Genomic DNA, 13,124 nt, shown 5'->3' on the forward strand with positions numbered 1-13,124 from the left:
ATTGGCAGCTGCCTGCGAGCAGTTGGCTACGGACATAAGCCTATCTGCAAGTATAGCGTGGTCGACTAAATCGATCGCTGCCGATTGGTCCAAAGAGATAAGAAGAGAGACCTTTTGAGAGTCCAATCTTTGGAGTAGTTTGACTTGAGGTCCAGAAGTGAGGTCTCAGTACCAAAACCTTGTCTGGAACCCGACTGGAAGGGATTAAGAGTAGGGTGGTAGTTGAGATGTTGCACTATTTGAGTATAGGCTACCCGATCCAAAATCTTTAGTAGGAAAGTGGTATTGGTTATTGGCCTATAATTGGTGGGAACGTTTGGTCCAGGTTGGGTTTTTTCAGTAATGGGGTAACCCAGGCTTGTTTCATATTGTCTGGGACCGTACAATTCTGAAAAGAAGCATTTACAAATGTACATATAGCTTGAACAAGAGTAGGGGGACATGTTTTGATGATTGTGGAGGCACAAGGATCCCCTGTGCAATTAGTTGCCTTAAGTTTATTAATGATAGATGGTAGCTCCTCTTCTGATATGGGTGTGAAGTCAAAGATGGGGATATTGGGATTCCTAGTAAAGGTGTTACTGACTAAGTGGGTGCCCTGAAAATCAGAAGCACTTTTTTTGGCAGCTATAGAATCCCGAACTCCATCCAGTTTATTTGTCACGGCATTCTGGATGTCCAGGCACCAATCATCATTTTTTGTAATCACAGATAATGCTGGTTCTGGGACAACCTCTTGTTCTTTCAAAATTTTGAATAATTCTTTGGAATTCGAGGTAGCCTGAGAGATTCTGGCATCTAAATAAGATTTCTTAGCTTCCGTAATTGCTCTTTTATAATTATTAGTAGCTTCCCTATAATTAGATAGAGCTGTGAGTGATTGATTGGTTTTCCAAATATAGAACAGTTTAAGGGAGAAGGCTTTAAGGGATTGGAGTTCGGGCGAGAACCAGGGATTGGTTGGTTTCCTTTCTGAAGGTTTCTTTTTGTTTTTCATGGGGGCAGGAGAATCCGCCACTAGTTTAAGATTGAAGCAGATTTTCTTAGCAAGGATGTCAAAATCGTCTGTCTCTAAGATATGTAGAGTCTGAGAAGAGAGGGCTTCTATTTTGTCCATAGTTAATGGCTTGATGTTACGATATGTAGTAGGAACCGAGCGGGCTGTTTGGACTTTGGTAACAAATGGGATAGTAATTGAGAAGTGAATGGCATCATCATCCTACCATGGGCATGGTAAAACTGATACGTCATGATGAGGGCTGTTAATTACTGCTACCCAGTCAAGGGTATGTCCTAGGTTGTGGGTAGGGACCTGCACTATTTGAGTGAAACCTAGATCATTAAAGGATTGTGCAATTTCAGATGCCGACTGATCTTCTGGGTGACCCAGCTAGTGATTAAAATCTCCTAGCACAATGAAGCGTGAGTTGGGCTTAAGTAATGGGAGAAGATAGCTAGCAAGTTCAGTGCAGAAGTTGCCTAGACATGAGGGAGGCCGATAAATAAGAACCATATTCACTGTGGTTTTGGCATTCATCCCTATTTTTATATGGAGAAAGCCTATTCCTTCCATTAGATGACCCTTAATTTTCCAAGCCAATAGTGAATTCCTTAAAATATAGGCTATGCCACCTCCTCTTGCTGATTCTCTATCCTGCCTGATCATGCAATACCCTTCTGGGATGGCAAGCTGTAATGAAGGTCCTGCAGCAGCAGTGCCCCATGTTTCCGTGATGGCACAGATATCGAGGTTGTTGTCATCAATATAAGTAGAGACTTCATGGGCATGCTTGACTAAGGATTTTGTATTAAGTAGCATGCAATTTAGAGAGCCAATAGGATGAGAAAGACTGTGACCCCATCCTTTCTTACTGACAGATGAAATATCTAGTTGAGCCTTGAGAGTGGCAAAATCTAACTGCTGGTTTTCTGGGAATGTACCTAATGAGTTCAGTGGGGGTGAGCGAGGGGCAGTATTAGGCTGAGAAAGGTTACCCATACACGATGGGTAAAAAGCGGTGGTGTTGGGGGGGGGTGAAGGAGGTGTTTCCATGGTTAGGGCGCAAGACTTACCCCGAAACGCCGACATGTCTGGCCACGGACCGGCACAGACCGGCTTGCCACCTTCGCGCCGGCACATTTGCGCCAGTTTTAAGCAGATAAACGAGCAGCAAACTACAAGGCTGATGGGATATGTAGTTTAGCTCCCAAGCAGCACGTGCAGGAAAATAAGCAGGCTGTAAGCCTGAACAAAGTTTACCAAGTATTAACTTGAGTCTGGCACAAATCTAATGGACACAACTAATATAATAACAGAATAAAAACATATTGTTTGTAAATACAAACGATTGTGCGAGACACATGGGGAAGGAGCTAGGCAAGGGCGTGACCATGTGCGCCCTTTCGCTAGTACATGCTGGAAGCTTCTATCTTCTGCTACTTGTCAACAGGCTCCGGTCCAGTCCTCATTCTGTGGGACTTCTGAAAAGTATGGAGGAATGGGGACTGAGGATTAAGAGTAAACTTTTTGCTTTACAAAGAACATAATTAATAATTGATGTTCATGATTTGTGTTGAGCTTTCTTCAGTATATACTGGACTGATTGAATCAATTATGTAAATAGTGTAATAGTAACTCAATCGTGTTTCAGTCCTAACATAGATGGTGCACCTTTTTCTCGGTATTCGATGACTTCAAAAGAAACTAAAAGAGCCTATTGCATTGGTATTTAGTGTACTTCATGCAGGCCACAACTTGCCATTAAACCGTGACAAACCATTTTGTTTGGAGCTCTGCTCTTATGCCAGTTCTTACATTTATTTAGCATACCAATGTGGACTGTAGGTATACATTCAAAAGGATATAAAGTGCGGGAGTGTTCTCAATATTGGTTTTGAAGTTGGCCTATCAGGTCAAGTTGCACTCTAGCCATTTATTACCCTGTTTGGGTTGTATCGCTATACGAGAACGCCTTTCAATTTTATTTCAGCCTCAAGTGTTTTTCAAAGGTTGATGGACATGTTATTGGGAGGATTGGTAGGGGTTCACTGCTATCAATACAACATTCTGGTGTAGGGCAGGAACTTTGAGGAACATGATAAAACGCTGGAGGAGTTTTTGGGGAATTCAAATTGTGGAAGAAGAAAGTGGACTTGGGGTATGAGTTGTCGGAAGGAGTTAGACCAAAGTTTGATGTGATAGTAGCAGTAGAGAAAATGAAGTGTCATGGCTTGGGAATTTTGGAACATTACGGAAAATGTATCACATATCTGGCTGACGAATCAAGGTGCATGAGAAATCTAACAAGTAAGAATGTCAAGTTTGTGTGGGATGAGATTTGTGAATTTAAATGGATAAAATGGTATTTGATAGATGCTCCAGTAGAAGGGATTTAACAATCAAGCTAAAGTGCATTTATTTAGAGAAGCCAGTGAGAATGGAGTGAGGTGTGTGCTGATGCAACCAGGTGGAAGTGAAATGATTACTGTAGCATTTGTCTCACGTGTTTTGATGGAAGCGGAGAGAGGAGATATTCAGTGTTGGAGAGGGAGGCTTTGGCTTGTGTGTGGGGAATTGAGAAGTCTATTTTTTTTTATCTTGGGGCAGTCATTTACAATAGTAACGTATCACAAGCCAATAGATGCGATATTTAGCAAGCGAGGACTTGGTGGTGTTTCTAGAAGGATCGTTCGGTGGATAACACCCATGCAAGGGCTGAATTTTGAGATTGAGAAAAGTAATGGTAAGAAAAACATAGTGGTCGAAGCACTATCTAGGAACGCAGAAGCAGGGAGAGATTACAGTGGAGAGGAAGACGTGAGTATTTGCAAAAAAGAGGATGGGGAGGTTTTTGTGAATACTTCAGTATTTCAAGAGGGGACGTGGGTGGAGTGCTGTGAAGTGGATGAAATCTACAAGAAAGTTGTCGCATTTGTGAACGGTGGTTGTCACAGGGACGAGATAAGTGAAGAGCTCAAAGGATTCTGTAGGGTGAAGAATGAATTGGGCATTCAAGATAGATCTTTAGTGAGTGGACATGATTGTGGTTCTTGAAGGAATGAAGGGCAGGATATTGGAAATTGCACATGAGGGTCACTTGGGTTTGAACAAGACCAATTCAATAATTAGAGAGGACTATTGGTGGCATGGTATGGACAAAGATGTAGAGAAAATGTTGATAGACTGTGAGGAGTGTATTGCAAGTGAGAAGGTGTTGATCACTCAGACTCCCCCGATTTGTGTGCCACCTACACAGGACGTGGTTTGGGATGTTGTAGCAGTACATATTATGGGGCCATTGGCCATGAAGAATGCTTGTGTGAATTATGTGGTGGTGTTGGTGGATGTTTTGTCTAAGTGGCCGGAGGTGTGCTTGATGAGGGAAATTAGCGCAAGGAAGATGGTTCTGTTTCTGGAACCAATCTTCTGGACAGAGGGTTTGCCGATAAGAAACATTAATGATAATGGCCCGCTGTTTGTGAGGTTTGAATTTGGAGAGTTCTTCGAAGAAAATGGCATTCAGCATGCCACACCTGCCCTGCATCACCCAAAAGGTAATGCAGTGGTAGAATGGTTCAAGAGAACTACAATGGGTGAGTCAGAATTGCAACTGTCACAGGAGGAGATTGGGTACGTAGAGTGATGGAGAGGGTACTTCAATATAGGTGGTCACCACATGAAACTACTGGGGCCAATTGGGAGTTTGAGAAGAAGGAAACCTAACATGAGTCTGTGCCCTGCTGGCTGAACAGGGCAAGGATGGTGAGAGTGAATGATATGAAAATGAGTAGGAGAGTGGAAAGGAAAGGGGTGGTGGCAAAAGAAAGATATAGATTGAATTGTGTGAGGGATTCCCCATGATTGCAGAGTCCGCGGTTAAAGTGAAACTGGGACAGAGAGTGGCAAAAGGTATGTCTAGATTTTTTAGGTCCATTGTGATGAAGGAAGACTTGGGGAATGTAGTGAGGTTGGAGAATTGAGAGTTGTGGAGTAAAAAGAGAATTGTGAAAGTGCCAGGGGGTCAGGTTAGAAGCTTGTGATTTAAGGTTGTTTTCATGAAACTAAATCATAAAGCGGAGGAGGTGTGGTACATTTTAAATAACATACCTGAGATGTGACAACTACGCACATCTGACACTTTCACACCACATCAACTATGTTTAAATCTTACTATCTACACCTCAACATTCTAAGATGTATCTTCCCTTACCTCTCCTACCCTCACAGAGTCACAGCAGTCATGACTATCGTCCTCTCCCGCTTAGACTTTGCCAACTCTCTTTACCTGGGTGCCCCTGCATATCAACTTGGCAAACTCCAACCTGTCCGAAACACCACAGCTAGGCTTCTCTTAGCCCTTGGCCCCAGAGAGCACATTAGACCCGCCCTGTATGTGCTCCACTGGCTCCCCATCGGGCGACGGTTCACTTTCAAAGCCATGTGCATCACCCATCGTGCCCTGCACAAGTCAGGCCCAGAATACCTTCAATACAAGCTCACCCATTACCAACCCAATAGAAACCTGCGAACAGGCATTGCACTCCTTATAGTCATCCCTCCCTTCAAATCAGAATAGGGGGATCCTCCTTCTCCGTCCAGGCTCCCACAATCTGAAACGCAATTCCCCTTATCATCCGCCTCTTTTGAGGATCACCTTTCCTCCCGAAAGGCCCTCAAGACCTGGCTTTCCCCCTGCCTCCTGGTGAACCCATGCCACCCTATATGTTATTTAAACCCGTCAGACAGGCCTAGGTAGCAATGAACCCCTCATAGTAGGTACTGAGCGACAGACAGAATAAATTTGAGCAGACCACAGAACAGAACCCGTGTCACACCTATGAAACTAAGAAAACACACGGGTACTTATCGCATTCCATGTCGATGCAAGATAGCTGCAGGCATGGCCACCCACCCGCACGCACTTGCTGTCATACACTATTTGAAGACACTTTGCATAACACCTCTGCTATCAGAATCCAGCTATGTCGCACAACAAATGTTCGATCTAGCTGGACACATAAACAGTCTCCTGCACATGCATACTCTCCAGACTACCTCACAGCTCCCATGCATGCGCCAGCTCGATATGGGTCGCTAGCAGGGACTTGGTCACCCATACCTACCTTAGTATTGGCTAAAATGCATAGATGCATTCTAAACTCCTCTGACAAATCTCCCATACCTTGGACTTCAGTCCCCACAGTGGGCGTTCACCTACAGCGCTTTGAGGCCATACCAATGGGAAAATGCACTATACAAATAACAAATTAGATTACATACCAAGGTGCACTGTATGCATAAATACAAAAGGATATAGCAGCAACAGAGAACAGAGAGAGCAAGGAAGGATTCTAACTCTAGAGTCTATGTTGTTAGGAATGTAGAGTGTTGTTGTTTGAAAGAGAGGATTGGAAGAAAGGAGGGGGTGAGGGGCTGAGATCTAGGGCTGCGCTAACACTTTGACATGAATAAAGAAAGGTGAAGTGCTTACCATGTGACGATCACTGGAGGAGATGAGTGTTTATTTGTGTCACACATCTATACCCCAATCGTGTATTTCTACATCAGCATCATTGTTCTCAGAAGCTAACCCTGAACATTTTTGGACCTCAGATCCAGATGCACAATGTTCTGAAGCAAGTAAGATCAGCAACAGGTAGGCATGGAGAGGGATGGTTAAAGTAGGGTTTATTATGGTTAAATACAGGACAGGGGCAACTAAATGTTTGGCAACTTCCAAGGGTTAATTAACAACAGGATGGCTTCCACTTGGGTTCAACAGTTCTCGGTTTTGCACATTTTATTCCAGTCTGTCTTCATAGAAAGGCTGGTCAGTTCAGTCAAATCAAAATGCTGGGTATTTATGCATGCCCAACACATTTTTGTTGTCCTTTAGTTCTGTACGCTCAGGTTGACTACTTCTCATCTTCGGTACAGTAAAAGGTCTGTCCCACAGAACTCTTAGCCCACATGTGCATGCATCCTAGGCCTCACAAGGGACTGAAGCTGGATTTGGTAAGGGATGGCAACATCCCAGAGCCTCCAACCAGGGACTGGTCACCTGACCTTCTAGAACGTACCTAGTTTACAATCTCCCTGCTTTGGGTTCCTAGCTCTTTCCCCTGAAGACCAGACCTTAGCTGCCTTGACAATGATTTGCAATAGTCTCATTCCTAAGGGTAAATCTTTCTCTTCCTATACCCCTGCCTTCACCCCCTTTCTCTCCTCCTGTACCTTCTTGCTTCCACCTCCTCTCAACTGATGATACTCAAAGCCATCTCCTTTTAATACACTCTGTCTAGCTTCCTGTTTCCTCCAACCTCCTCTTGAGTACGCCTTTCAATCTTCTTCTGATACGCCATCAACCTCCTCTGATGTTTTCTATGCATCCCTACTCACGGTTCCTTCCAATCTCCTCTATGATCCCTTCACCTCTTTTCACAGCCCCTCCCAAACTCCTCTCTGATGTTCTCCCCAACCTTCCTCCCAATACTATCACTTCCTTATCCTCCTTTCACAAACCAGCCACCTTTCTCCACTCTCCCATCACTGCTTTTGTCTGCTCTGCAACAACCACCTCTCGCCCTCCTTTTTGCTCTTTCGTCAACTCATAACGCCCACACCTAAGCTGGGGTGTTTGTTGCTTTTATTGAGCTGTATCCCCTCCCTCTGGTCCTCTCCGTTACTGGGAGTTATTTCACCTCTGTGCAATAATTGATTTGGAGTTAGGATAGGTTAGGATAGGTTTGCCATGGCAGTGATAGGGGGCCATGCAGTGCCGGGAACCAAACTCTTATGATACCTGTCCAAAAGGTTGGCCTAGATATGCATTTTTCAATCACTGCTGGGTGGACAGCTCCCATGCAGTGTTCTGTTGTTGGGCTGATGCCACAGCTGAGCTGTATGGTTTGCTGCTGAAACAAATATAGTAATTTCCTCAGCTAAGTTGAGTTATGTACCCATTTGATCAACAGATGTGGTGTTAGTGAACTGGACATCAAAGCAATGATGTGTGCTGGACACCGTGTTGTCCGTTAAAGGGGCAGGCAAAGCATGTACATGCTCCCAGAGATAGTCTTGTGCCGCAGAGCTGGGGCACCACCCCATTCAAAATTCCCAGAGACAGAGAGGGGACGTGGGCCTCATTAGGAGTGTGGCGGCCGCAGAATGAGCGGTGCCGGCAAGGGACCGGCACCGTTCATTCCGGGCCGCCACATTACGAGGTCTGCAGCGGGTCCCGCTGAGGACGTCTGGTCCTTTTCAGCCTCTGACTCCTTTTCAGCAAGGAACCTGAATAATAATTATATGGTCGCTCACACGTCTTTGGAGCCCATGTTTCCATTGGAGTTCCATGTCCCCATCGCTCTGAAGTGGCATATGCCAATAATTTTTCTCAGGCTCTTAGTCCAGGCAATTAGTTGTATTGTATTGTTTATTTATTTGTAGAGCTCACCGGGCCGTTAAGCAACTGGGCGCTTATGAAGTCTTAGGTTACAATTACATAAATATCTTACATTTACAGTCGAGGTAACGGTTACATCTAGGGTTATATTTACATTAGCATCGTAAAGCATCAATAACAGTAGTATGCTGAGAGGAATGTTATCATTGGTATGTACATGTGCATTACGGGTAAGGTTATGGTTGCATATATATGGTTTACATTTGCAGTTCTCAGCAACATATGGGATTAGCAGAGGTATAAGAGAATTAACATAGGTGTGTTAAGATCGACACAGGTGTCTTGGTGGGTCGAAAGCAATCGGTCAGGCATTATACGTCAGCAGTCGTTGGTGTGAAGCCAGAGTTTAACATTGGTTTTGAAGGAGTGGAGGGAGGGTGTTGCTCTTGGGTAATTCCAGGTAAAAGTTATTCCTGGATAAAACCTTGTTGAGGAGAAAGCAATCTGAAAGTTTAGTAATCGATTTTTCAAACTGAAATCAAATTTTCCAGATACCAAATCAAGTCTCATTTCTTTCAAATCTGCCATGAGTATATGTATTCCCAAACTGCAGCAGTTTTGAGCTGTGTGTCTCGAAATAATTATTCATTTTTGTAAAAAGACATTGAAACACAACCAGATGCAATCATGAGCCTTGAGTAAGAAGAAAGGATGGTTGTGCTTGGAATATATGAGCTTTCAATGAAAAACATAATCTATGTAAATTCACGCGAGTTCTCAAGTTAAAAGCTCTGTTAATACACATTCAAAGGCTGGAATACTTCCACTTTCCTATCCTGCTCTTAATAGCTGAAAGATTTCTCTTGTTATTCGTTGTGGATTTTATTATTATTATTTAGTTATTAGAACGCGCCGCATGCCCCTGGGCCGCAGGGTCTATAACCGCAACATTTATTTGCTGTGTCAGATTATTCTACAACGTGGAAAGCTGTCTCTAAACGTTGCACTTGGAGGCGAATTGTGGCATTTATGGTACTTGGTATTATCAAGAAGCCTGATTTAGACCAGCACATTTGTAGATGGAAAGGATGCAACTGCAGTACCCTTGAGCACCATCCCTCCTGCTGGCATCTTCAAGGCAACTACTTGGAGCTGGATTCACAAGCTCTGCAATCCTTATAGTCTGGATAGAGCTTTCTGAGCTGGCACTCACGCTGATCTATATGTTTTCAAAGCCTTGGTGGAAGGGGGCTTGTTCACCGGTGCCCCCTGTGGGTTCTCACTGCATTGTACTCTTTTTGCTTTTATTGAAATGTGCAGGATAAGAACATGCTATTTATCCATCACAATGGTTCGCCCATGTTTGTATTCACTACACTGTAGGTTGACATCAGTCCTTCTTGGAGGGTCGGGAGGATAGCTCAGGGGCAATGTGTTAGAGTCCAAGACAGCGCAGAGCAACACAGGTTTGCATTCTGATCCCACGCTTAGAGACTGGGCCCCGGTATGAAGCACATTACAAAAGATGAATTCATTATTTTCCTTATCTTGTCTCCCCGAATGAGCTCTGTCCTGCCGTTAGTCAAATCCAAAAAGAAACTGACTTTAGCTGGTTGCTGAATTCTTCATCGCCGCTTCACAACTTGATGTCTTTGCTGTTCCTAAGTCACTTTTGTGGCTAAGCTATCATATATTTATTTGCAAGATTATTTGATGCTACCTGGCATCAGAATGTATAAAACATAATACTATGTTATGTGACGTTCACTGTCCTACGGGATATTCTAGAAATGTATGTTTGCTTCTTTCCTTGCGAGATGAAAATTGAAATATGAAGACTTAATAGAAAATGTATTTGGCATCACAGACCCAAGATTTTCAGTACCGATATTTGGAGAACTCCTGCCGGTATTGCCAATATATTTGTTTCTTTTACTCTGCAGACGTGGCTGGCTACTTGGTTACTCAAAAATAATCCCAACAAACCTGATGTGCTGGATAAAGTGATTGTGGAAGAACCTCGAGATTAGAAGAAAACCATTCCATCAAAATAGTCAACCATTATATCTGTAATTATGAATAAATCGAACCTACTTTTGTATAGTTTTGTCATTCCTTTTTAACGCTTTAAATGTGTGGGATATTTTTCACTTATTTATACATTTCTTTGAAATTTGTCATGAGTATCAGATTGATAAGACTCTGTTCTAAGCATTTTAGCAAAATGATGTATTGCACTAAAATATGTACCATATTTTGGACTATATTTTATAAACTAGCCAGAGTATAAAGTGAATATGCTCTAGTTTTATACCATTATGTAGTTTCACTTTAATTGTATAATAAATCAATATTCAAGAACCGGTAAGCATAGGGGTTGTGTGTTGCGTGTTGCCTTGCCTCTTCTCGCAGCTCTTTCCACCATGGCCCTCAGGTAAGCGCTGCGCCCCGGCTGCCCATGTGTTTTTAATTTGTCCATAATTTCACCCAGTGCGGCCCGTGATGTCCGCGAGGCTCCATTACTAACTCACCCCCTCGAGTACTGCCTCCCACCCCCACCTCCCGGCTCCCATTGGCTAACCCCTCCTTATACTGGACTTGATCTGGGCAGCCCTCTGCCCAGCAGCCCCTGCTGCTAAGGGCCCGAGGCAAAGGGGGCTCCTACATTGGCGACTCCAAGATGTGTCTGCAGGTGTCAGCAGGGGAAGCCAAAGAAGCCAACAAAACTGTAAGTATGACGTGGATGGGGTTTAGAGCAATTACTCTACTCCAGATAACCCCCACCACTCTTCCTTACCTTCCATAATGTAGACTACTATGGGCCTACACCTTCCACACCTAAAGAGATTTGTTACCACCAGCCCAAATCTATTCATGGCATGACTGTAAATGTTGCCTTGCATTTACATACTAACATACAAGCCAATTTTAGCATGTAAGCGATTCTTACTTTAGCCTGCGTCGCATCCAGATAGACATGTGTTTGTTTGCATGTGCCACACTTAGATGGAATTCTTAACTTTAGCCTGCATCGCATCTAGATAGGATTATGAATGATAGCATGCGCCACACTTAGATGTAATCGTGATCACTAGCCTGCTTCACATCTAGATAGGATACTGTAGATTAGCAAGTGCCACCCACAGATGGAATAGTGAAGATAGCAAGCATCGCACCTAGACATAATTGCAAGGACAGCAATGCCAATCCACTAACAATTTCACCCCTCTGCATACTCCTCTCAAACTCTAACCAAACACAAACACATGCCTACCACACAACAATCCGCACAAACTTCACGACACTGCAACAACAAAACAAATCACACATAGACTTACATAACAGCACACAACGACTACCGACCGTAAAACACCCCAAGCCCAGCCAATGGAACCACCCGGCTGAGGCTGCCAACAGCACATCACTGCTCTCTTGTACTGTTCCATCTTATCCCCACTAACTCACCCCCCATTCCCCTTTCAGAGCCGCTAGAGCGCCAGGGGACCACTCCGTTGGTGATAGTGCGCGGTACAAATATCCTTTAACATTAACATACAACGGTTAACCCACAATAATGAGGAAAAAAAAAAGATTGCAGCATGTTTGTCAATTCCATTATTATAGTATTGGAAATATAAAGCTATTTTAGTACTTGGTTCTACCCTATTATTTATTTAAATGCAGATACAAATTACTCAAGTGGATTCTATTGCAATATTTTATTTACAGTCAACGCAACATTTACCTTGTTGATTGAGCTGCAAAAAGAAGGAGAAAGAGGATTATGGAGAGTAGGGTGGTTAGGGGGTGAAGCGGGAAGACGGTAAGTCATTCACTGTAACTCGGAAACGTAGATCGTTGAACACCCACCATACTGAATAATAATCCTATATCAAGACCTTCCTAAAATAAGGCACTGTGGGGGCCCATGTTCCTCGATGCGTAACATAAAATTTATTCTGAAAAGTCCTACGTAAAAAACCTTTATGAATTAATTTTGTCTTACTACACATTTTCATGTATTTGTATGGCATAGGGGGGCACGGATTGCAATGTAAAATTCGGCCTCATCCTTCACCATCATACAAATGCATGAGCCTTTGCGCCAGCTTGACATTTTCATACTGATGTAAAGGCTTTGGATTCTTTTGTAAACCGCCTGCTTTTTACATGATCAAAAGGCAGGTGGGCGTTGTAGGAATCCATTCTAAATGCTGCCTGCCATACATAAGTGGCCATCAGCGTTTACTCAATTTGCAATGCGGAGTGCAAAACAGAGGTGTAAAAGCAATTTTGCCTCCACTTTACTCTCTGTGGTGCGTATTATGACAATTACGCAGAGGGGACTTGTTTGCACGGAACAGGTCCTCGTCATTTACAGTGTCTTCGCAAATGAGCCCCTTTGTCCTTTGCTGAAAGAGTAGTCCTACTCTGCAACAAATCTTCATTGCTAGAAAGAAGGTGCTAGATAGCATGCCCCTTCCGGGCTGCAGTTGTTCTTGGTGTTTTTAGGATCATCTGCAGGCTAAACCAGGAGAAGGAAATGGTTAACAAATTGGGATCAGCACTTTAGTACAAAGGAAGTTTGAAGGGGCATTTTAATGTAGTTCTGAGAAACTCTAACTATAATGGGATAGGCTGAGTTTAATATCAGGGAAGGGATGTCAATTTAGGGATAACAACACCATGAGATTCTGAACTCTTTTCTTAATTTGTTTTCCC

At 43.4% G+C, this 13,124-nt stretch overlaps 1 protein-coding gene across 1 annotated transcript in view; it reads left to right on the forward strand.

The window, feature by feature from the left end:
- Positions 1-10,505, forward strand: part of NME5 (NME/NM23 family member 5) — a 239,097-nt gene extending 228,592 nt beyond the window's left edge. The window contains exon 6 of the mRNA XM_069650095.1: positions 10,346-10,505. Coding sequence (XP_069506196.1) covers positions 10,346-10,432 — 87 coding nt within the window. The 3' untranslated portion in view covers positions 10,433-10,505. The remainder of the gene's footprint in view (positions 1-10,345) is intronic.
- Positions 10,506-13,124: the final 2,619 nt, after the last annotated feature.

The sequence above is a fragment of the Ambystoma mexicanum genome, chromosome 3p (genome assembly GCF_040938575.1).
Source record: "Ambystoma mexicanum isolate Mex_15411 chromosome 3p, UKY_AmexF1_1, whole genome shotgun sequence".
NCBI lineage: Eukaryota > Metazoa > Chordata > Amphibia > Caudata > Ambystomatidae > Ambystoma > Ambystoma mexicanum.